This window comes from Salvelinus sp. IW2-2015, linkage group LG6.1 (genome assembly GCF_002910315.2).
Source record: "Salvelinus sp. IW2-2015 linkage group LG6.1, ASM291031v2, whole genome shotgun sequence".
Taxonomy (NCBI): domain Eukaryota; kingdom Metazoa; phylum Chordata; class Actinopteri; order Salmoniformes; family Salmonidae; genus Salvelinus; species Salvelinus sp. IW2-2015.
The window spans coordinates 1012146-1037206 of NC_036845.1; the positions used below are offsets into that span (position 1 = coordinate 1012146).

At 44.8% G+C, this 25061-nt stretch overlaps 2 protein-coding genes across 3 annotated transcripts; one reads left to right on the top strand and one right to left on the bottom strand.

The window, feature by feature from the left end:
* The first annotated feature begins 4047 nt into the window (after positions 1-4047).
* On the top strand, positions 4048-24819 carry LOC111964839 (cytochrome c oxidase subunit 6B1-like). 2 transcript variants are annotated; one of them, XM_070443872.1, is made up of 4 exons: positions 4048-4057; positions 22718-22857; positions 23842-23942; positions 24607-24819. In XM_070443872.1, exons 2-4 carry the CDS (start codon positions 22752-22754, stop codon positions 24658-24660), a joined length of 261 nt encoding a protein of 86 aa, XP_070299973.1. In that variant the 5' UTR covers positions 4048-4057; positions 22718-22751; the 3' UTR covers positions 24661-24819. The 2 variants fall into 2 exon arrangements, with proteins under 2 accessions (XP_070299973.1, XP_023844434.1); XM_023988666.1 differs by lacking the exon at positions 4048-4057 and adding an exon at positions 19913-20004 and having other exon boundaries at positions 22720-22857.
* On the bottom strand, positions 6388-17823 carry rasip1 (Ras interacting protein 1). The gene is made up of 16 exons (XM_023988667.2): positions 17523-17823; positions 16369-16499; positions 15379-15824; positions 14715-14975; positions 14349-14593; positions 14062-14235; positions 13448-13652; positions 12809-13107; positions 12431-12592; positions 11876-11916; positions 11047-11201; positions 10609-10721; positions 10204-10498; positions 9697-9860; positions 9099-9240; positions 6388-7004 (listed from the first exon to the last, which is right to left on the bottom strand). Exons 2-16 carry the CDS (start codon positions 16497-16499, stop codon positions 6826-6828), a joined length of 3012 nt encoding a protein of 1003 aa, XP_023844435.1. The 5' UTR covers positions 17523-17823; the 3' UTR covers positions 6388-6825.
* Positions 24820-25061: the final 242 nt, after the last annotated feature.

Sequence of the window (25061 nt, forward strand, 5' to 3'; positions counted from 1 at the left end):
GCTCACATTGTATATACTTATTTTTTTCTACTGTTATTATTGACTGTATGTTTGTTTATTCCATGTGTAACTCTGTGTTGTTGTATGTGTCGAACTGCTTTCGTTATCTTGCCAGGTCGCAGTCGTAAATGAGAACTTGTTCTCAACTTGCCCTACCTGGTTAAATAAAGGTGAATAAAACAAATATATGATATGTACTGTATAGTAGTCTATATATGATATTACTGTATATTAGTCTATAATATGATATGTTACTGTACAGTAGTCTAATATTGATAGTACTGTACATAGTCTATATAAGATATGTACTGTACAGTAGTCTATATATGATATGTACTGTACAGTAGGCTATATATGATATGTACTGTATACAGTCTATATTTATATATGTACTGTACAGTAGTCTAATATGATATGTACTGTACATAGTCTATATATGATATGTACTGTACAGTAGTCTATATAGATATGTACGTACAGTAGTCTATATATGATATGTACTTACAGTAGTCTATATATGATGATATGATGAGAAATGGTGTTGGGAGGAGTTTCATACACTATTTACCCTAGAAGCAATAGAAGGTGATCTGCTGCCTATTGATTGTATCTGACGTTGGTGTGTCGCCTGTGTGTGTGTGTATGTTTGCAATATGCGTATGTTGCTATGTGTGTTAGTAAAACTCACATCTGGCCTTAGCCCAGATTTCCCTGAGTTCATCATGTCATGTGGCAGTAAAGCAGCCAATCCCCTAATGTGTTGTATCTGGTACAACAATGAATGATTCCTCTAATAGTGTATCAGTAAGCAGAAGCCATGTATTATGAGAGTTTATTGGATTAGAACAGGACGGAGGGTGTGGAATCAGAAGCCCTCTATGAGGTACTTGGAGGGTGGAATCTGTGTATGAGGTTAGAGATGGACAAGGAGGGTTAGTYTGTGTATAAATCTCTGTGTGTGTGGAATTATATGTGTGAGTGTGTTTGGAATCTCTCTGAGGTTATGGTTGGGGCAGAAGAGAAGCCCAGGTCTCCCCAGGGGACAAATGTGTTTTCTCCTGTACGCAGCAGGTTACGTCAGCTCACACATGCACACATACACACACACGCACGCACGCACACGCACACACGCACACACACACAGCTTATAAAGAACCCCTGTGAGGTCAGCTCCTACAGGCTGAGGCTGCCCACTGTTAGCCTGGCTAGCCAGCTAAGCCCCACAGTCTCCCAGGCGGCTCCAGCCACCAACCACCCTGCTGCCCTGCACTCTCTCTCTCTCTTTCTCCTGCTCTCTCTCTTTCTCCTGATCTCTCTCTTTCTCCTGATCTCTCTCTTTCTCCTGATCTCTCTCTCTCTCTCTCTCTCTTTCCTGCTCTCTCCCGTTCTCTCTCCCGTTCTCTCTCTCTCTCTCTCGTGCTCTCTCTCTCTCTGTCGGCTGTCTGTCCTGCCGTTGGCTCTCTGGAAGGTTATGTGTGTATTTGGGAGGGGGTCAGTGCTGCAGACTGGGGCCTGGTGGCCTGGTGGTCTTTTCCTAAAATGTCGGCACCCCTCCTCTCGTCTTCCCCCTCTACCCGTTCCTCTCTTTTTCTCCCTTTCTCAGGGGCTTGGGGGGCTGTGGGCAGGGGCCTTATTCCGTCAGCCCCGGGGCTTCTGTCGGAGGCTTGTTCCATTTTGCGTCATGGTGTTGACTGAGCGGACACACTTAACTCCCATAGAGCAGTAGGCTGGGCGGGCAGGCGGGCGGCGCGGGGTAACGCTGCCCCATGTTCACAGACTGGTGATCTGATGGCCGTGTTTATTTTATGTAGCACTCGTTTGAAGGAGCAGAAAAAGTCTTTGGTCTTTTTGTTTCAGAACTTTCACTGCCAGGTCAGAGGTGCTCATCGTGGTAACGCTCAGGAAGAATAATATTTGCTCTCATATTCGCTCCAAACAGGCTTTTTTCCGTGTGTGTGTGTGCGTGTGCGTGCGTGCGTGTGCGTGCGCGTGTGTGTGTGCTTGCGTGTGTGAGTGTGTGTGGTGTCAGGGATATTCGTTGAGTTTCTCTTCCACTGATTCGGCACATTGGAGGTGAGGGGTAGAGAGGGGGTGAGTCGACCGCACCGCGATAGCATCTCATTCCAAGAGGAGAGGGTGTTGTTCAGGTCAACCCCGGGGGCTATCCCTGCACCCCTGACTGAACCCCTGGCTGTCACAGCCCATGGAGAGGCCCAGAGAAGGCCTTCACGGCCACATAAAGCCCTGGCGTGAAGGAGAACGCACACACACACTCCTATATATACACACACACCGTCTCTCTCCCTCCCTGTGGGGGCTGCAGGTATGCTAGCGGTTAAGATCGTTCGGCCAGTAACCGATAGGTCGCTTGTTCAAATCCCAGAGCCGGCAAGGAGACAAAATCTGCCGTTCTGCCCTTGAGYAAGGCAGTTAACCCCCAACAACAGCTTCTCCCCGGGCGCTGATGACATGGACGTCGATCAGAGAGGTTGGGCCAAATGTGGAAGACACATTCGGTTGAAWGCATTCAGTTGTGCAACTGACTAGGTATCCCATTCCCCCATGCCCCTGGCTCCCCCTCAGTTGTCTTGATTGTCAAAGCTTCCCGGGGGTTAATTCACTTGAACGGAGTTTGAAAAGTAAAGTTCAGGAGTGGCACAGCAGCAACATCGCCAGCTCCTCCAGCACTTTAACAAGCCTGGCCTATTAAAACTCACACACCCACCTATCTAAACCGCGTCAGCTGGTTTACATAACGCCTGTCAAACAAAGCTCCAGAAACCCTGAGCAGAGTCGTTAATTTGTCGTTGTTGCCAAACATACAGTAAGGAGAAAAAGAAGTAGTCAACTACATAGACGCCTGTACCCAAGCCTACTGGGAAGAAACGATAGACTAGAGCTCCTACCCAGCTAACTGAGATAGAAAGAGGTAGAAAACTATAACTCCTGTACCAAGCTACTGGCGATAAAGAGGTAGAAACTATAACCTCCTGTACAACGCTACTGGGATAAAGAGGTTAGAACTATAACTTCTGTACCAAGTTATGATATAAAGAGGTAGAACTATACTCCGTACCAAGCAACTGAGATAAAGAGAGGTAGAACTATAAACCCTGTACCAAGCTACTGAGATAGGAGAGTGAATATATCCGTAACCTAGATATAAACATCCTGTACCAAGCTACTGGATAGAGAGGTAGAACTCATAACTCCTGTTACCAAGCTCACTGAGATAGAACGAGGTAAGAACATATAACTTCGTTGCACCACTATGAGATAGAAGAGTAGAACTATAACTCCTGCACACCAGCTAACGTAGAGATAGATAAACTGCAAGTCTGTAACGAGTAAAACTATAACTCCTGCACAAGCTACCTGAGAAAAGACGTAGAAATAACCTCCTTACCAACGCCATACTGAGATAGACAGCATGTAGAACTAAACTCCATGTCCAAGCTACTTGATGAGAGGTAGAACTATAACCTCCTGTACCAACTATGGGACATAGAAGAGTAAATAAGCTCCTTACCAAGCTTACGGAGATAGAAGAGAAACATGAACTCCTTACCAACTATGAGATAGAAGAGTAAACTATTACTCCTTGTACCAAGCTACTGGATAGAAGGTCAGAAACTATAACTTCTGTACAAGCTACTCGGATAAAGAGGTAGAAACTATAACTCCTGCTACAAGCATGTATTACGAAGAGTAAACTTATAATCCTGTACAAAAGCTACTGGGATAGAAGAGGTAGAACTATAACTCCTGTACCAAGCCACTGGGATAGAAGAGGTAGAACTATAGCTCTTGTACCAAGCTACTGAGAAAGAAGAGGTGTAACTATAACTCCTGTACCAAGCCACTGGGATAGAAGAGGTAGAACTATGACTCATGTACCAAGCTACTGGGATAGAAGAGGTAGAACTATAGCTCCTGTACCAAGCTACTGAGAAAGTATATGAACACCAATCCTCCCTCTTACCCAATTCACCTCAGCCTCTATCACCAAATGTACAGCAACTGGAATTTCCCTGGACTCCAAATACAAAACAGTCCATTCTCTATATGTCACTTAGCAGTGATGAGAGAGGATTGAAGTGGAGTGTTAGCTGAGAGGCTATCAGCGTCAGTACTGGCCCCTGGAGACTGGAACTGTGTAACATTTACTGTAAGTGTGTGAGAGTCACAATACTGCCAACCTCAAATGATAGCCATCGTGAAACCGGTTCACACTACATGACACAGACACTTTCTCTGCTTCTTGAGACTGACTCTGATGCGTTTCACAATAAGGAAAATCACTGTGGCTCTAGTACTAACACTACATTGGTCTGCTTAGTCGTCTCTCCCTTGCTTAGTCGTCTCTCCCTCTCTATCTCTCTTTCTCTATCCATTCTGTTCTCTTCTGACTCAGCTGTTATGTAGGAAACCCTGTCCCTTTGAAGAGTGGAAGAATCTTTCATTACTCGACAGAAGAGAGAGAGAAGGAAGGAGGGAGATGATAGGGAGAGAATAACTGGTCCATTGTCTTCGCCCCCCTTCCCTTGCCCCCCTTCTCCCACCAATGATAATTGTCCTGAGCTAATTACAGAGAAACTCTCCAACAGGTGTGGAACTCTGCACCTGGGGACAGAGGTGTGTGTGTGAGAGTATGAGAGAGAAAGAGTAAGAGAGGGAGAAAAGGAGAAAGAGAAGATAGTTCTCCCTGTATGTCTATTTACATCCATATGACAGAATGTACGCACATATCAATTCGGCTGAATGTGTAGCTACTGGTGTGATGTGTGTATGTGTGTGTGTGTGTGTCAGTGTGCATATATGAATGTGTGAGTGTGTGTCACACACAGACTAATGACCAAACCTTAGACATGACACACATTCAAACTCAGACAGGGATCAGAGAGGTTAACTGTAGAGCATATAAACTGGGACACCAATATTACACAATCAGCACAGTGCGGTAACTCTCCCTCCAGATCTATTTCCATACATCTGGGTTAAATTACTGAAAGTACAAATTTGCACACACAGACACACATTCTCACTCACTCTCACTCATACACCGCATTGAGTTTCAATGAGAGAGATTACAAAGTCACTTATTGATAAATGTAACCACAGGGTCTCTTAAGAAATGATTCACAAGCTACGCGTGCATGTTTTCTGATAACTGCCGAGTAAGACAGAGACAGGACCCCAGTTAGAATTGGAGACGGGACGATATGTGTAAGCCCTTTCTCTCACGACTGTTTTCGGCCTTTTTACCATAAAAAACGTTGAGCCAAAGTTGTTGACTGGAAGAAAGGAAGAGGTTTGGCTACCACCAAAGCATATAGGAAAAAACACGCACATCTTCTTGAGATTGAGCTAAATACCACTTCATTAAGTCGTGGGAATTGAGGATGCTCCAAAACTGAAGAAGAAAGATAAATTGCAGACTACTTTTTCCACTCTCACTAGGCTATTATGGGGACGTAGGCTACTTTGTTTATTTCGAAATTCGGCATGAGTCTACTGAGTGACAACAAATAGTTAGGTTACTTACAGTAACATGGTTTATGAGACGGTCGCAGGCCGTCACACAAACAGATGTTACTCACGCCACACTGTCTGACATCACCCGTCTGCTGCCCGTCCACGAAAACCGCGCGCTAATTTCACTTAAACGAGCTACTGGACATTTATGAGACCAACTATCGGTATGGCGCATTAATGAAAAAAAGGAACAAACTGATTAGACTGTTCAGCGTGTGTTCATCACCGCACAGAGAGGAAATGAAAAATCTTACCCACTGCATTGGAGTCATTCTCTCTGACCCCTCAGACAGTTCACCTTGCACAGCCAGCATCATCATCAGTGTGGTCGTCATCTGCTTCCTAAGCCATGGAAGCACCATCGTGCGCTATGTTATGTTATGTTGGAATAACCTATTAATCACACAGGAAATATTATATTTCGGAAATTCGGTTGATTGACAGGACCCCCGCTAATTCCATAGTCTATAACTGTTGAGTCATCATTCCAGGGGTTGACTGTCGCCACCTTGTGGTACTTTCATTGTGGCACCCGGGTACAAAATGAGTCGGACATTCACCTTTCCAGACCCTGTCTAGCTGTTGAGTTAGTTGGTACAATCAAAGTTAAACAAAACAAGGACAAAACAGCCATAACAAAGAAACACACTATGGACAGATCATAGAGGTACAACATTTTATTTATAATATGAGACAGTTAAAAATAAAATCACAAGGTAAAACAGTTTCCTTCATTAGTTAGTGTTTACTTTGTATACAATCTAATGTTCTGTGCAATACACATTTACTATATCTTTATATGAGAATATTCTGTGCAGCATCCATCCATCCAGTATAAAGGACCTACAGGATTATATTCTACATAATAACATTGTCATACCATTAATTTATGCTCATTTTGCAGGACTTTTCTTTTTCAGGCAACCACTGCATTCAGGCAATGTGTTACAAAATTAAAGAGTGTTTAGAACAGTAAAAGAAACAGTTTGTATTGTCTTACGGTTAGATAACTATTACATTGTGTTATGACTTTCTTTTGACAGTTGCCATTCCTCACACCAGTTGCCATTCCTCACACCAGTTGCCATTCCTATCCATTGCATCTGCCTTACGATAGAGGGTTCAATATAGTGTTAATATCAAAGTTGCCTGAGATGGATGAGGTTGCCCCTAGATGCTGATCAAGGGTCAGTTTTGTGTCTTTCCCCCTTCATGGTTAAAGCGGATGGTGAACGGATCCTAGAACTGTGCCTAAGGGTAGCTTCTACCCAGAGATTAACTTTCCAGCGCTCACAGCCTGGTCCTCTGATTGGCTGGCAGCTCATCTTGGTCGAGTCCCCACAGGAAGTTGCGCAGGCGTGTCACTTCCTTTTGTAGCTCGGGGCTGGGGATTGGCTGGGAGAGGTCCAGCTGAGGTGTCTCATTTGGCAGGATGAGAGGGGGGTGGTCCAGGAAACTTTCGAAGATGTCTTGGACAGAAAAGCATGAATAGATATTTAGTGGTCTGAGATTCTTAGGAAGAAATCATACCCCTTCTATACATGTGTACTTACAATGTTCGGAACGTCTAAGGGCTGAATCCTGACTTGAGATCAAACATTTTCTAATTGACATCAATGCATAATTTACATGAACATTCTACTTATCTCAAGTTTGCAGTTGTATCTAATGTTGTGTTCATAACCAAGTTGGAAGTTGTGAAGTCGTAAATACCAGTTAGATGCGTTCACATGCTTTAAAATCATTGAGAAACACCGATTGGCTAATGGCCAACAAGCTTCATCAACCAAATCAAATCAAATTTTTGTCACATGCGCCGAATACAACAGGTGTAGACCTTACAGTGAAATGTTTACTTATGAGCCCCTAACCAACAGCGCAGTTAAAAAAAATATGGATAAGAATAAGAGATAAAAGTAACAAGTAATTAAAGAGCAGCAGTATATAAATAACAATATATAAAGGGAGTACAGAGTCAATGTGCAGGGGCACCGGTTAGGTTAGTTGAGGTAGTATGTACATGTAGGTAGAGTTATTAAAGTGACTATGGATAGATGACAACAGAGAGTGGCAGTGGTGTGGAGAGGGGAAGGGGGGGAGGGGGGTGCAAATAGTCTGGGTAGCCCTTTGACTAGATGTTCAGGAGTGTTATGGCCTGGGGGTAGAAGCTGTTTAGAAGTCTCTTGGACTTAGACTTGGCGCTACGGTACTGCTTACCGTGTGGTAGCAGAGAGAACAGTCTATGACTAGGGTGGCTGGAGTCTTTGACAATTTTTAGGGCCTTCCTCTGACACCGCCTGGTATAGAGGTCCTGGATGGCAGGAAGCTTGGCCCCAGTGATGTACTGGGCCGGTCGCACTACCCTCTGTAGTGCCTTGCGGTCGGAGGCCGAGCAGTTGCCATACCAGGCAGTGATGCAACCTGTCAGGATGCTCTCGATGGTGCAGCTGTAGAACCCTTTGAGGATCCCATGCCAAATCTTTTCAGTCTCCTGAGGGGGAATAGGTTTTGTCGTGCCCTCTTCACAACTGTCTTGGTGTGCTTGGATCATGTTAGTTTGTTGGTGATGTGGACACCAAGGAACTTGAAGCTCTCAACCTGCTCCACTGCAGCCCCGTCGATGAGAATGGGGGCGTGCTCGGTCCTCTTTTTCCTGTAGTCCACAATCATCTCATTTGTCTTGATCACGTTGAGGGATAGGTTGTTGTCCTGGCACCACACGGCCAGGTCTATGACCTCCTCCCTATAGGCTGTCTCGTTGTTGTCGGTGATCAGGCCTGCCACTGTTGTGTCATCAACACCATCATTAAATTTGCCGGAGTCGTGCCTGGCAGTGCAGCCATGAGTGAACAGGGAGTACAGGAGGGGGCTGAGCACGCACCCCTGAGGGGCCCCTGTGTTGAGGATCAGCGTGGCGGATTTGTTGTTACTTTCCCTTACCACCTGGGGGCGGCCTGTCCAGAAGTCCAGGATCCAGTTGCAGAGGGAGGGGTTCAGTCCCAGGGTCCTTATCTTGTTGATGAGCTTTGTGGGCACTATGGTGTTGAACGCTGAGCTGTAGTCAATGAATAGCATTCTCACATAGGTGTTCCTTTTGTCCAGGTGGGAAAGGGCAGTGTTGAGTGCAATAGAGACTGCATCATCTGTGGATCTGTTGGAGCTGTATGCAAATTGGAGTGGGTCTAGGGTCTAGCCAAGAGTCTTCTAACCATAATCTAAAAGTAGAGCTATCATGCTTGTAAACAAATTATAGTGTTCAAAAACCATATTAATAGATTGCTATTTATAATACATGTTTTGTTGTTACATTTAACTACTGAAAATGCTGTTATAGAAGTCTATTTCTTAGTAGGTGATGTCAGAGGTCAGAATGTAGGAGAAGTCAGAGCTTAGGGATGATAGACGAGTTTCCCACTAGTAATTACTAGTTGGAGGASWGTTCACAYGGATWTTTTCCCWGTCGTATATGGTAAATACTACCTTCCCACTTGGTTATGAATGCAGCATTAGCTCCTACATAATGACCCTCCAGGACTCCCAACTCCTCCCCTCTCGTGTCTCACCACCACTGAGCTCCGTCCCAGGGGGAGGGGCCCAGGAGGCCGGTGGGGCTCTGGCCGGTCCCAGCTTGTAATGGGTCAGCAGATGGTACAGCTGGGTGGGGCTTAGCAAGGCGTGGTCCTCCTGTAGGCTGGCCCAGGATGACTGGCGGGGGAGAGACAAGTGAACAACCAATGAGCAACAAAACAGAGAAGGAGGAAAAGTGGACGATATCAGCAATGTCTACAACTGAGATGGGATGCCAAATCTGAAATCTACCCCTAGCCCCTTGTCACCTCTAGATTACCCCTTATATCTGAAAATAACTAAATGGCTGTGAACAAATTAATGGAAAAACGTGTCTATCTAGCTTCCTAGAGCGGTTATCATACAGTTTATACCTATCTGATCCAATCAGCTTTAGGAGAAGGCATCAGGAAGTGTCTAGAGGTAGGGGCTAGGGGTGGATGTGTGATAAGTCAAATAGGTTTAGAGGAAGAACAACACAACAACAAAAACAACGAGACCAWAACATGATTCTTTATCCAGAATGTTTTGTTTTGGGTCATTATCTTGCTAAATCGACTGATTGTTAACTGGCTAAACCAGCATTATTTTTACCTGGATGAGGCGGGTCTTAGGGACGCACAGGAAATTGACTGTGACGGACAGCTTCTTCAGGAACTCAGAGGCGATATCTCCAAGTCCCGCGCCCTGCAGCCAGTCCAGAACCAGGTCCAGGTTTGTACGGATCTGGACCGCTCTAGACCAGGAGAACAGACCATCTGAGAGAGGGAGGGAGAGAGGGTGGAGGGAGACAGAAAGAGAGAGAAGAGGAAGAAGAGACAGAAAGAGAGGGAGTGTGTGTGTGTGTGTGTTAGTGCACATCTGAACCAGGGTTGGAAAGTTCTAGTTATTTCAGAGCCGCACCCAGATTCTCTGTCTCGCTGTGCTTGGTAGCGCTCATCCCCTTATGACCTCTACACTAAATGGTTCGTGCACAAACAATGGCTTGTGTAGCGGAAAGCAATTTCTGCATGTGTAATGTGGAACCCACTTAGCTTATGACTGCAGCTTCCTCAGACCAACCCCTGACCTTGGGCCCCAGTATGACCCCTGCCCTCTCACCTCTCTCCAGCAGTGTGTTGAGCAGGGAGGTGTTGGTGAAGAAGAAGAGGTAGCCGAAGGTTTGGGAGGTGAGTGGGGGGGAGAGGCAGGCCTCCCGGGACAGCATCAGGGAGCAGCGGTACACCTCCACCAGCCCAGCCACCGTAGGGGGGAGGGAGGACACGTCATCCCCCTCTCCCTCCCCTCCACCACCCTCACCCCCATCCATCTCCCTTGCCTCATCTCTCTCCTTCTCTTTCTCCAGGCTGGAGAAAGGGTTGTTGTCCAGGAGAGCTGGGAGGAGGGAGTACAGCGTCTGACAGAGACAGAGCGACAGAGAGAGATGAATTCATGTAGTGATCGGGATATAATTATGTACGGTAACTGGATTGTGTCTTGAGTGTGAGGTAACTCAACCTCCCTCACCTTTGTGAGGTGGTACACGCACTGTTGGAAGGTGTGCATTATCACGTCATCAAGCTGCGCCAGGGCCTCGGAGCAGGTGTCCAGGTCAGCTGACAACACTGGGTCACCAGGAGCTGAGGGTAGATATATATGCATTAACTTCTAACTACTGTCATATAACTACTGTTATTGTAGAACAATCAAAAATATATTTCACTTTCTCAATGACGAAACTAACTTGTTTTGACTACTGTGGGGCTAAATKATGATAGCAGGAATGTCACACAGGAAGAGGAAGACAGGGAGACACAAAGATACAACGGCCGTGTGACGTCAAAAAGAGAGACAAGGTTAATATGACAAAATGCTTTTCTTGGAGAACGAAGCTTTTTGGCAGATGATCGATGGTGATCTGCATTGATCAAGAGGAAAAAGACTCTTATGACACGGGTGTCTCACCCTCAAACTCCCAGTCTCTCTCCATGGCCTCAGCTTTGACCTGGAAGAAGTTGAGGAGCTCTGTGGCATTGGACATCCAGAACATCAGAGGTCGAAGGTCAGAGGACAGCTTCTGTGCACTGGGCGCACTCAGTTCAACCTCCTGCTCTGTGGAACTGGGCAGACCAGAACACACACAGTGTTATAGAAGTTGTTGTCACTATCTATTCATCTATCTCAAGGAGTTACAGCAAGTCCTTGATCTATTTTAATGAGCGTGCAGTGACTGTGTTCAGTAACACTATATTTGCATAGTTGCTCTACAGACTATCAGTAACATTTCAACAAACTGTCTACTAACCCTAACCCTTAACCCAACCCTCAACTTAACCTTTATCCTAGACCTTATTCTAAACTTAACCCAAACCTTAGCATGCAGTTACTTATCAACAGATAGTTTGTTGATAATATGACCATATGTAGRGCATCTACAGATGGACAATCCAGACTATCCAAATAAAGTGTGACCCAGGGTCCCACTACATCTGATTACATCTGTTAACTGCTATTTGCTTGGTATAACATCTGCTAAATGAACATTAATGTTAATAGATATTTGTGTACAGTATTAGTTTATCAGTATCATAWACAGTTTATACTTTGTGTAAACGTCACATATTTTAATCATGAATCCTTGCATAATGCTAAATAGTATCTGCATGTTCAACACATTATTTACAGACACACAAGCTGGACAATYAGTGCTCTTGATTCCCCCTAATACAGCCCTAAGGGAAGTTCCAAACACAGGAAACAGCTGAAATATGACGTTGAGCAGAAATGATCTTACTTTTGCGTGGGATGCTTATCCCCGAATTCCTTAATGTTATCCTGTAAAAAGAGTTGGAGAGGAAAGAGACATGAGAGGAGAGACACGTCTCGGCTTAGTGGCAGAGGAGGAAAAGGGGGGGATTACAAAGTCTGGACAGGCCACCAGGACAATTACAACACAGTTTCCAGAAGGAAGTGACATCAGCTCATCCCCTGTTCTGTTCATCTACAGTGACAGGCATCCATCTGTCTGTCTGTCTGTCTGTCTGTCTGTCTGTCTGTCTGTCTGTCTGTCTGTCTGTCTGTCTGTCTGTCTGTCTGTCTGGTCTGGTCTGGTCTGGTCTGGTCTGGTCTGGTCTGGTCTGGTCTGTCTGTCTGTCTGTGTCTAAATGAATCCCTGTTCACAGCCTACAGTGTTTCAGAGAAAGACATGTCAGTCTGGGGCTGGCTTTATAACCCTTTACAATCCTATTTTATCTGCTGTGTATCTTTCTCTGTCAGTCTTGACTGAGCTATGGCTAGTTAGCGTTATTACAACTGAGATGATCCTAGAYAGTYTTTCAAATGAACTCACCCAAACRATCCCTTTGATCTGATTGGCTGCTTTCAGCAGCAACTKAGGYGTGAGGRCGGGATCCAGGTGTTTGGAGGCGTGGTCAATCATGATTGACAGGAGAAAGGCTGGGGCTAAAGGCCCGCCCTCTGAGTCTGGAGAGGAGTTCTTAGAGATTATCTCCTGATGGAGAAACAGTTGCTTTAAATGTATAGTCCTGTTTCAGCTCATATGTACCCGTTATCAACCAAKAAAGTAATATATGTGGTAACAATAGATACTTTAAGTTTCAGGTACCTCCCCCTACTTATATAACACAGTTCTCTACTCTAATCTGTTGCAGACAGGTAGCAGACACAGTGGTGTAACTAACAGACACAGGGGTCTTTCTTCTCTCACCTGTAGTAGAGCGTCAGTGTGGCGGGGCTGGAACCGCAGCAGAGCCTCAGTGGACCCCAGGTACTGCCTCAACGCTTCCTGTCTGTCCACCAATCCCGAGAGGCAGCAGGTGGAGGGAACGTCGGCTTGCCAAGGCAGCACCAATACCAGCGGAGGGGCCGGGGTCACGCGGGGGTCACGATACAGGAAGAGAAAATGACCTCCTATGCCAATCACGTCCCCAGGTTTAAGCACCGCCTCCCGGTAGAGAGCTTCTCCGTTGTGTGTGACAACTCCTCCTCTGAAGGGACGCATCAGAGCTGGGGGGAGAGAGAAAATAGGTTGATTAACTAGTAACATTATAATTGAAGTTCTGCTCATAAACTGCTTATAAAAAGGTATGACAGTTTTCTAACCATATATAAGGGGGTATCAAGAAGTGTCTAGTGGTAGGATCTCTAGAGGTTGATTGTGGACAGGGAAATACTGTAAAATCAGGTGTCAACGTGTAGTAAGGAATTGTTACTTCTTTGGATAGATGTAAGCACATATGGAAAAGGCTCCCTATTTTGCAGGCACTTTTCTGTTTGTTCAGGTCTGCAAACATCACAGGAGTGGGGCCAGGATTTAGGACTAGGGTTGTTTGTGGACCCGGCCTACCTTGCCCAGAGGGAGCGTCGGGTACGGCTGAGTCTCTCCTGACCAACAGGTGCCTGGCCAGCATGTCTGGAGCAGAGAGGAACGTTTCCACCTTCAGAGGCCTCTTCCCCTTCCTCTCCCTTTCTCTGTCCTTCTCTCTCTCCCTCATCGTTGGCTTCCGCCCAAACACGTGTGTGTGCCCTGCCATGATGTACAAAACAAAGTCCTGTAGAAAACACAGAAAACACACACAGAGGAGAACGGAAGAAGGAAATAAAGAAAGAAAGAGAGAAGGGAGTCTGTTATCATCCGAAGGMCATGGTTATGATAAGGRGACATCTTGGAGATCTTAAGTTGTGCGGAGGTCAGGAGATAAGGWATGAAGTGTGTCACAGTTTGCTACAATGAAGACCTGTGTGAGGTCACTGTGAGAGATGGAGTGATGTACACAGTGGGGTTTTGTGTGTCTCCAAAGGTATTGTGTTGCTGTAAGTCTGTTTTGTGCTCAGGGTTGAATGGGAGAGGCTGGGGAAGGGTTGGAAACAGTGATGGTATGTGGCGATTAGGGGAATGCAGGTATGATGTCATGTTCAGGGTGTGTGTGTGTGTGATCATCTGGGAGGTGCAGGTCTAACCTTGCTCTGGTCGTAGCCCTGCAGCAACAGGAAGTAGGGTCGGTCCGTGGGCGGGAGGATCAGGCTCTGTGACATCACTTCCAGGTCGCAGGCTGAGTAGTCTTTCTCCTCCTCTACTGCCTTGTCTGCTTTGTTCCTCCGCTCCACCTCGTCTCTGACCTTTGACCTCATCATCTAAGACAGAGGGAGGAGTCTTTATGGTCAGACTGCTGCACTGCTGAGATTAGGTGGGGTTGMCCTGTTGCTATCATGTTGCAATATGTGTTGAAACATCCTCTCATCCTCACCTCTCCGTGCTCCAATGGAGCTATCATGCTCACAATGTTCTTCCTGTCCTGGAGTCCTGCACTGTTGTTAGGGTGGTTTCCGGAGCGACGGGGGTCATTGCCRACRTGGTTTCCTTGGCGACGCCTCAGGCTGAGGTTCATGTCGCTGATGCTCCTCCTGAGKTCCGAGTTCCGTCCTCGATGACCTCGCTCGCCYTCCTCAGCCCCGCCCCCCGACTGTATGCGGCTCCGCCTCCAACGTACACCTGTTACCACGACATCCAGACATATCATTAAAAACAAAGAAACTACACTTTTCACTGGATGACTGWAGGAAACCCCAGMTGTAAGAGCTGGTCATCTAGAGACACTATATTGTCCTTTTACCTGTGTGGTTCTCTCCTTCCCTCTCTCGCTCCTTCTCTTTCTCCCTCTCCTCTTTTTCGTAGTCGTCCCGTCTCTGGATCTCAAAGCGGCGTTCAAACCCATCCTTGGGCCGCCACATGTCCACCAATAGCAGYGGGCATTCCCATTCTGCCACGCCCCTACGACACTCTGTCTCCCATTGGACGGCTCCATCYGGTTGCTGGATGGGCTTTCCAATGACATCACACAACAGGAAGTCTTCCGGGCTGTGTTTCTGYAGGGCTAGGAGAGGGAGGCAGGGCGACCAGGCTAATTATTTTTCCTATGAATATGACTTGCATAAASTGGACATTATTGCTCAATTGAGGTGTTCACAGCTGTGGTTTATTTACTGGAACAATTCTGGCTAGGTGCCTGACTTCATGGTGCAATGATATGTGTCAACAAGSAATATGAAWACCAGTAAGCCACTGGCCCTTTCTCTACAGTTACTGTCATTTCCCGTCCTTCTGCTATGGCAGGAATAGGCTACATACTGAAAGTCCCAAAGCTTTTGGCTATAATAGTTATTGTGTGGTAATCATACAATAATYTAATCCCATGTTTATCTGWACTTTCACGCCTCTCTTACATGAATCCCTGTACTGTACTCRGTCTGTACTCTCTCTCTCTTTCTGCCTCTTACCTGCATCGYCCGTCTCCTCCCTCTCTCTCTCCGTATAGCGGGTGATGACCTGGGCGATGAGCTGTTTGGCTGTAGAGTGGGAGGTGGCCAGTAAAGAGCGGTAGTTAGCCCCACTAGACAGAGCATCCCCATAGATCTTGATGAGGCCTGGGGCTGTGGAGGAGGCAGGGGGCAGGTAGTGGTGGGAGGAAGGGGCAGCAGAGTGGGCCCACACCTCCCTCTCCTTCTCTCCTATGGCCTTGTCTCGATCACTGTTGGAGCGCCCCCTCAGGAAGAGGTGGGAAAGACGCTTGGTGCGGGACTGGGGCCCGGCTGGACGGGGCCGGAGGAAGGCCGGAGAGGGRGAGGGGGATGGGGGAGCGAGGGAGGGGGTGGAGATGGAGAGGGACGAGGAAGGGGCAGAGGGGGCCTCGTGGAGGGACGCTGCATCAGAGCTGGTGGTGGACCTAGTGAGAGAGAAGGAGAGGAGGGGGAAAGAAAGAGAGAGAGGGGGAGTAGGGGATGTCAGCTGTGAGTTATGGTTGACAGAACTGAACATAGACAATATTAACTGCTAGAAAACGGTCACAGGATTCAAGGAACACTGCATGACATGTGACACATGACCATACAATCAAATCAGTCCATAACGAGCTGTTCTCTTGGTTAATTTATTGTATGCAAAAACATGTCAGACACTTAACTTGACTGTGGCTGGAGATATAGTGAGGAGGACTGAAAGATAAACAAACTGAATACAGAACAAACTGAAAAAACAGCGAGTCGGCAGACAGACACAGACAGAAAGACCAACCGAGTTAAGAGACCTGGGTTGATGTGTGACAGACAAACAGACTGAAAGACCAACCGAGTTAAGAGACCTGGGTTGATGTGTGATAAGTTGATTAGTTGAGTCAGATGTGTTACTGCTGGACTAGAACAAAATCATTGAGAATCAACATTGGACTAAGTGACATTGAGGTACTGTACATAGGTAGCAGAGAGACTGACTTGACAGAGACGGCGCTGGGCCAGCGGCCCCCCAGCTTGGCAAAGTGTTTCCTGGGAGAGTTGATCCACAGACCCACAGGGAAATGGAGCTTCCTGAAGCGAGGACTGTCAGTCCCCTCCATCTGATCCATCTGAGAACCAAAGAGAGAGAGAGAGAAAGGTATTGTGTAATGTGAGAACTCAAAGAACACAGATCAAATGTTCATAATCTTTGAGTTAATTAATTAAGATGTGTGTGACCCTGATAGCCTGTTACGCAAACATTTCTATTCATGAGGGCCTGAAAGAGCCCTTGATATATTGGACAAAAATCAAAGGTTAAATCATCAGGGGAGGAAGACTGACCTTTTCCTCCAAACAACCCAACTGGGGTGATTAATCCTAAACTTGTCCAAATAATGACATCATCATCATGAATAGTTTTAAGGTCATCATCATGAATAGTTTGAGATCCTCCGGATTCCTTGTGGAAGTGTTCCATTGTTACACACCAAGGAATTTGGCTGTGGAAATGCTATTGTTGCCCCCCATTTGGTAAAAAAATAAATATTATTTTGAAAACGGTAGATAGGTTACACCTTGGCTCAAATCATCTCAAATTCTACAGCACTGTAACATTACAGCTTGTCACAAAGCGTACTCTAAGTTGAATGTGTGGTCATTCTCTCCTTATCCAAACAGGAGCTGTGTTTACAGGCCTCAGAAGTACAGCTGTCGTGTTGAAAGGGAAATCCCCACTCTTAAGGTCACTACATGTCTGTCCGCATCAGCCCTTCAACTACGGAGTAAATGAATTACTCGTAATGGTGGCAATGTAGAGTTTTGGGAGGGCAAAACTGTGCTTAGGGACAGCTTCTACTCTTCTAAAAATTAGATGTGCAATTTTTTTTTTCTTAGAACGTTCAAAGTTGAACCCAAATAATATTTTTTTCATTGTTATTTTTTAAATTAAACTTTCTATAATGCAATGTTGCAAAAGAAACAGCAAAAACTTATCAGCAACATTTTACCTGTGGAAAATGATCAATATTGTGACCTCTAACAGCTTATCATTGATGACAGCTCCAAAACCTTAAAAATCTCATGGAAAAGTACGATGAACCAATGCACACAATATGCCCTCTACAATAAAGCGTACTTGAAAGTACACTTACTGAGAACGACTGCAGTTCCCTCTTCGTATAAGTGTTTTATTAGTCCTTCTAACAGAAAAAAATAAAATTGTTAAAAAACAACTTCGTATTTTCCTTTTTCCCAAGACAAAAACTCCATTTTCAAAACGTCTATCTGCGCCACAGGTATCTCTCTTTCTCTCGAACACGTTTCTCCTTCATCAATATATTCCTCTTTTTACAAATGCAGAACATATTTTCTCACTTTCTTCTCGTTTTCTTGCTGTCTTCATCTGTTCTGTCCTTGCTACACAGTCAATGCTGGTATACAGGCTCCTTCTCTCCTCTTTCATCTGCCTCTGTGGGTCTATAGATAGAGAAACAGGCCCATTGTTCTAAGTGACAGAATTTCCTTCCTTCACGCTGGACAACACCTATATCCTGAGAGAGAGAGAGAGAGGAAATGGGGAGATTATTTTGTGATGCACACACTTGCTGGCTCCTTGTACCCTCCCTGGACATACTGTATATACTGTACATACACACTATAAAGAGATAAGACTAGGAATAGAGAATGGGGGAGGGGTTAATCCAGCATTCCCCTGTCTCCCTCAAGCACACATGCACACTCGTGGACACTGGTCGGATTCCGTTAGACCATTGCCTTTGGCATTAGGATGCTTTGGAGCGCTGGGGTTGGGTACGGAGAAAATTGGGTGGGGGCGGGGGCTGGGGGGCAGTGAGAATCTGTGATTAATTTGGACAACTAATTACTTTAACAAAGCCACTCAGAGAAAATAGGTTTATGCTCCCAGGATAAAAATGATAGCAGTCAGTCAGAACGTATACCCTTTGTCTAGTTGTCCACAGGAATGTTGCTTTTTAAGTGTAGTCCAGAGTTCAGCTCTTTGATAGTCCAACAAATTTCATTGTAGTACATCAAGAAACAGGCCTATAATGTTTTCTAGAAAAGGACATCATTTGAGCAGCAGGTTTTTGCTGAAAAGAGGAAGAAGGAAACAGTGAGACAGGAAGTCAGAGAAAGAGGGACACCTGTGACCTCTGACCTTGTCTACAACAGGAAGATGGTGACAGGAAAAGAGAGGACAGGCAGGGAGAGAGGGGGAGCAAGAAAAGGAGAAAGAGAGAAAGTTACATTGGATTCATCATAATATCTGAACCAGTTGGCTAAGGCTACATACATCCCTTCCACTATAATAACATATATAGTGGAAGGGATGCATGTAGACATCCATTCTTACAATGTGTTAATAAATGTACAATAAATCTTGAAACTATGCAACTGAAGTTATAGGCTATTACAGGTACTACCAAAACACACAAAAACTAGACGCTTCCTTCGAAATGAGACAGTGTTCCAAACCACACAGTGTACTTCCACTGAGTAGGTAGTGAGCTCGTCCAGACACCCGGAGGTCTTTGGTTTGGAGAGGTGCTCACAGACAGGGATGGACGGGTGACAGCAACCTGTGAACACTCCTTTGCGTCATGGAGTTTCTTTGTTATGTTTGCTTTTGACGCAAGGGTGACAACTCATCCCCTTTTCCAGGTAGATAACCCTCTGTTGGTTTTCGTTGGAATAACTGTCAACTAAAAGAATGACACTTTACACTTGGCACAGTTCAGGTGTGGGCCTACACAGTATTCTCTTCCTTGTTCTCCTCTCTCTTTTCTTTGGGAACAGATACAAGTTAGAAGCTATTTATCTTTACTATTGTTAGACATACTGACACAGTTGCGGGGGATCTTTTTTAGCCTGGGCAAAGCTTTATCACAATGTCCATTTTGGCCTGGTACTGTGGGCCCTGTATTTTCGAAAAACAAAACAAACAAGTTCTTCTCACAGCCTACATTGCTTACAAATGTGTGAGCAACTTTTATGAGCAAGACAACGCTGCTGGAGGACAGAGATTTGCAGAGGTTTCTAGATGTTGAAAGGCAGGGGTAAAAATAGATGACTCATAGCATTGGCCATCCTGTTGATTTTGGGACAGACATAAATAATGCTGTTGATTTGGGACAGGAGGTCATGCTATTGATTTGAGACAGGAGGTCATCCTGTTGATTTGGGACGGAATTTCATCCTGTTGATTTGAGATCAGGCTTTTGATTTGGGACTGGATCAGGTGTTTTTGTCCGGGGCTACAGCATAAAATGTGCTGTTGGGGGTAATGGGAGACTGGCGTTGGGAAACACTGTACTAGGCTATCACCAACATGTTTGACATGATCTTCTTAGTGTAAATAAATTATGCTAAATTCAGTGATTACACTTCATATCGCTTAAATATCCCAAAGTGATTCCCATAATTTATTTCTGTTTCTAATCATTGTTAATAGACAATAGAGGAAAAAAAGTATGCATAAAACCTGGGAAACGATTACTTTTTTCTCATTCCCATACCATGGTGATTACACTTGCTAGTCCACTCACAACGTCCAACATCCCAGCATACATTGCGTTACGGTCTTCCGGTGAGAGAGGACACAAGAAACTGTCCAAGGTAGGTCGTGTAAAACTGCCGGAAAATCATAAGAATTTGTCTCTTTCAATTATTATACTGAGGTTCGGTATTTTTTTGTTTGTGTGGAAGTATTTCAATTCATTGGATATAACGTGTGCCGTGCCACTTTTGATATACAGCCGGCTAGCTAGCTGAGTTCAAGCTAATGTAGCAAGCTAGCCAGCAAGCAAGCCAACAAATACATTTGAAGCTATGCCAACTATGCTAGCAAGCTATGCTACATTAGTTCATTCGATGTGGTTAGTGAGCTGTAATTTCTAACTTTCTAGCTAGTCAGAAATCTCCATTAAAGTAGTTTACTTATTTGTTAACTAACGTTAGTTACCAGGAAATAAGGATTGATAAGTCACCTTCCACGACTAAATTCAAGCTAGCTAAGGTTACAACTTCGGTGATGTCATTTACAAAATAGCCTCCAACACTCTACTGAGCAAATTGGATGTAGTCTATCACAGTGCCATCCGTTTTGTCACCAAAGCCCCATTATACTACTGACATTCCTGACATTTAATCTTAATAAAAATTCAGTCAGGTTTGTAGGCCTCCTTACTCACGCTTTTTCAGTTCTGCCCACAAATTTGACAGGATTTAGGTCAGGGCTTTGTGATGGCCACTCCAATACCATGACTTTGTTGTCCTTATGCCATTTTGCCACAACTTTGGAAGTATGCTTGGGGTCATTGTCCATTTGGAAGACCCATTTGCGACCAAGCTTTAACTTCCTGACTTGAGGTTGCTTCAATATATCCACATAATTTTACTGCCTCATGAAGTCATCTATTTTGTGAAGTGCACCAGGCCCTCCTGCAGCAAAGCACCCCCACAACATGGGGGGTGCTTGCAAGCCTCCCCCTTTTCCCTCCAAACATATCGATGGTCATTATGGCCAAACAGTTCTATTTTTGTTTCATCAGACCAGAGGACATTTCTCCAAAAAGTACGATCTTTGTCCCCATGTGCAGTTGCAAACCGTAGTCTGGCTTTATGGCAGTTTTGGAGCAGTGACTTCCTTGATGAGCGGCCTTTCAGGTTATGTCGATATAGGACTCATTTTCCTGTGGATATAGATACTTCTGTACTTGTTTCCTCCAGCATCTTCACAAGGTCCTTTTGCTGTTGTTCTGGGATTGATTTGCACTTTTCGCACCAAAGTACGTTCATCTCTAGGATGCAGAACGCTCCTTCCTGAGCGGTATGATGGCTGCGTGATCCCATGGTGTTTGTACTTGCGTACTATTGTTTGTACAGATGAATGTGGTACCTTCAGGCGTTTGGAAATTGCTCCCAAGGATGAACCAGACTTGTGGAGGTCTACCATTTATTTTCTGAGGTCTTGGCTGATTTCTTTTGATTGTCCCATGATGTCAAGCAAAAAGGCACAGAGTTTGAAGGTAGGCCTTGAAATATATCCACAGGTACACCTCCAATTTACTCAAATGATGTCAATTAGCCTATCAGAAGCTTCTAAAGCCATGACATAATTTTCTGGAATTTTCCAAGCTGTTTAAAGGCACAGTCAACTTAGTGTATGTAAACTTCTGACCCACTGGAATTGTGATACAGTGAAATAATCTTTCTGTAAACAATTGTTGGAATAATTACTTGTGTCGTGCAGAAAGTAGATGTCCTAACTTACTTGCCAAAACTATAGTTTGTTAACAAGAAAGTGGTTGAAAACAAGTTTTAATGACTCCGACCTAAGTGTATGTAATCTTCCGACTTCAACTGTATTTGTTGCCAAACCCACTGGCTCCAGGTCATCTATAGGTCTTTGCTTGGTAAAGCCCCGCCTTATCTCAGCTCACTGGTCACCATAGCAACACCCTCCCATAGCACACTCTCCAGCAGGTATATTTCACTGGTCATCCCCAAAGCCAATTCCTCCTTTGGCCGCCTTTCCTTCCAGTTCTCCGCTGCCCATGATTGGAACAAATTGCAAAAATCACTTCTATCTCCCTCTCTAACTTTAAGCATCAGCTGTCAGAGCAGCTTACCGATCACTGTACCTGTACACAGCCCATCTGTAAATAGCACACCCAACTACCTCATCCCCAATATTGTTTTTCTTAATTTTTTTTATTTTTTTGCTCTTTTGCTTCCCGGTGTCTCTACTTGCACATCTATCACTCCAGTGTTTAATTGCTAAATTGTAATTATTTTGCCTCTGGCCTATTTATTGCCTTACCTCCCTAATCTTACTACATTTGCACACACTGTATATAGATTTTTCTATTGTGTTACGGACTGTACGTTTGTTTATCCCATGTGTAACTTTGTGTTGTTTTTGTCGCACTACTTTGCTTTGTCTTGGCCAGGTCGTAGTTGTAAATGAGAACTTGTTCTCAACTGGCCTACCTGGTTAAATAAAGGTGAAATAAATAAGCTTTCTATCGGTCTGTTAGTCCTAGTTGTGAGTTGTCATTGCGCTAGCTATGATCTAGTCAAATAGACAGCTGTACAGGCTCTCATGGATAAGTATTTTGCTAGCTAATAGGCCTATCTGAACTAGTCCATTCCATATTCTATTATCATGACAACAAGATAATTTCCTACTGTGTGCAAGTGTATAGTTGGCTTCGGAAGCCCAGGCCAGTCAACGAGAGCAGATTTGGAAGGATGGCCTCGTGAGACTAGTGTACAACTCATGTTTAGTTTCATGACATTATATGACAGCTCCCTATCGATGTGTTTCAGTGTTGACATAGTGAGACCGCCAGCTAGCCAGCATGTCTGATGTTATTGAGGAGAAGATAAAGAACTACAGGACGGCTCCCTTTGACGCMCGCTTCCCCAACACCAACCAGACCCGCAACTGCTTTCAGAACTATCTGGGTAAGTTAGCTAGCTGATCAACTACTTCTCTTTTCTCACCCGACACAGACTCTATCTCCCTCTCCCCCTCTTTCTCCAGGGCCTGCCAGCAGTCTACTGCTCATTTCTACCTCCCAACTGACACACACACACAATGGTGCAAGGACAGGATACTTCTAGCCATCAGGCTCTTCTACCACCCTGAACACTCTTGGTTCCCTTACAAGCAATTTTCTTCACAAAGATTAAGATCTGGGTTGGTTAACAAAACAAGGATTGTTATCTGAAGCCCAATTTAACCTCATTTGCCTGGACTAAGAATCATGCTGTTGATGATTTGCAGTTGATGTGCATTGTAAACGGTGGTATTTGCTCTCGAAGCATTGATGCATGTCCAACTTCTTTGGTTGATAAGAGCCCCATGAGAAGCACCTTCTCAGACAGAGTGATCTAAATCACTATYGGTTCACATTAGACCAGATAGAATGTTGGCTGTCCGTCAGCTATTCGCCAAGGTACGCCATCATAAGCCAACTGTCTGTACAGACTGATATGTCCGTTAGRCAAGGGTACTACTTGGGTATGCCAGATCTTTTCGGTCTTCAACACTCGTTTAGTAAGGATAGCCTAATGTATCTGTCGGTGTACTTTTCTTTTTACGTAGGTATTTTAGTCATTTAGCAGACTAACAGTAGTGAGTGCATACATTTATTTATTTAGTTTCATATTGGTCTCTCGTGGGATTCAAACCCACAACCTTGGCGTTGCACGCGTCCGTGCTCAACCGACTGAGCCACACGGGACCCCACTGTCAGTTTTAATTAGTGTCAGATTTCTGTTGACATCATTTAGCACATCAGATAAGGGTCCATTTGTGGTGGCTGTTTGCTATTAGATTTTTAGGTTCAGAAACGTAACACCAGTKTCAGTAAAAGTTGTAATAACTGTCTTAATGCTTACCACTTCATTCTGTCAATATTAACTCTCTCCTCCCTCTCTTTCTAGACTTCCACAGGTGCAACAAAGCTTTGTCAGAMAAAGGCCAGGATGTGGCTCCCTGTGACTGGTACCAGAGGGTCTACAAGAGTATCTGTCCCATGAGCTGGGTACGTATGCTGCTACTGTGGCTCATAGTATGGTGCGGGCACTACTTTATAAGGTTAAGCAGAGCTATAGAGTGGCAAACTATTCAAACAGAGCCTAAAGGAGTGGGCATACACACAATGCCCCCTAACTGCCTTCCCATGGTTGTGTAGTATTGTCAGCAATGATTGGACCTCCCCTAGAGATGGATGATGAATCACTTTAATCAGCTCACRTTAGAACCTACTTTCACTCACATTAGCAGTGCCTCAACTATTCACAATGTGCCAACAGTCTGATGAGCAYCACATTCCATAGAATCCTTTAGTAGTTCCGGCATGTCTCAGCTCTGCCAACAGTCTGTTCTGACATGTCCACTGAGTGGTACAGTTATGAATGTACCTGTTCTTCTGTGTCTCATATGTCCTTACCTGAAGTGGTAGTTGGTATACAGTGTGGACCTCTATGTTGCAAGTGTTTATACCCTCTGTTTGTTGTGAGTCCAAAGYTGACCATGGTTCCAGTCTGAAGTCGATTCCTACCCCCTACCCTTAGACACTTTTCATAGATCTGAAAGCATGGGATGGGTGTAMAGTGAAGGCAGAATGAAGGCTACAGTAGCTACTGTGTTATAACTAAGTTACACTGTTTAACAGTTTAACCTCATGAGCGCATTTCCTCCTGCAGGTCGCCAAGTGGGACGACCAGATAGAGGCCGGAAGCTTTCCTGGCAAGATCTAAAATGGCTAACCTCAGGACATTCTGTTAGCCACACCTTCAACTTTGACCCCTGTAGCGTGCCTAAGGACATGTGTTGGCCACGTACCACACCATTCTAAATGTTATTAACAGTGTTACTTATGTTACAAGCACTTAATAAAGATACGCACCCGTTTTGAACCTGTCTGGTGGTGGTTCATTTGGTATTTTATTAGGATCCCCATTAGCCGGTGCAGCAGTTACTCTTCCTGGGTCCACACAAAACCTAAAACGTGGCAAAATACATAACACTGATAGACAGGAAGAGAAACACATTTTAAATAAGAACAATACAACTAAAAAAGGTCCTGTACTGCATACATATACACAGCATATACATACAAGATTTTAGGACATAGGTTATTTTATTTGGACCCCCAAGT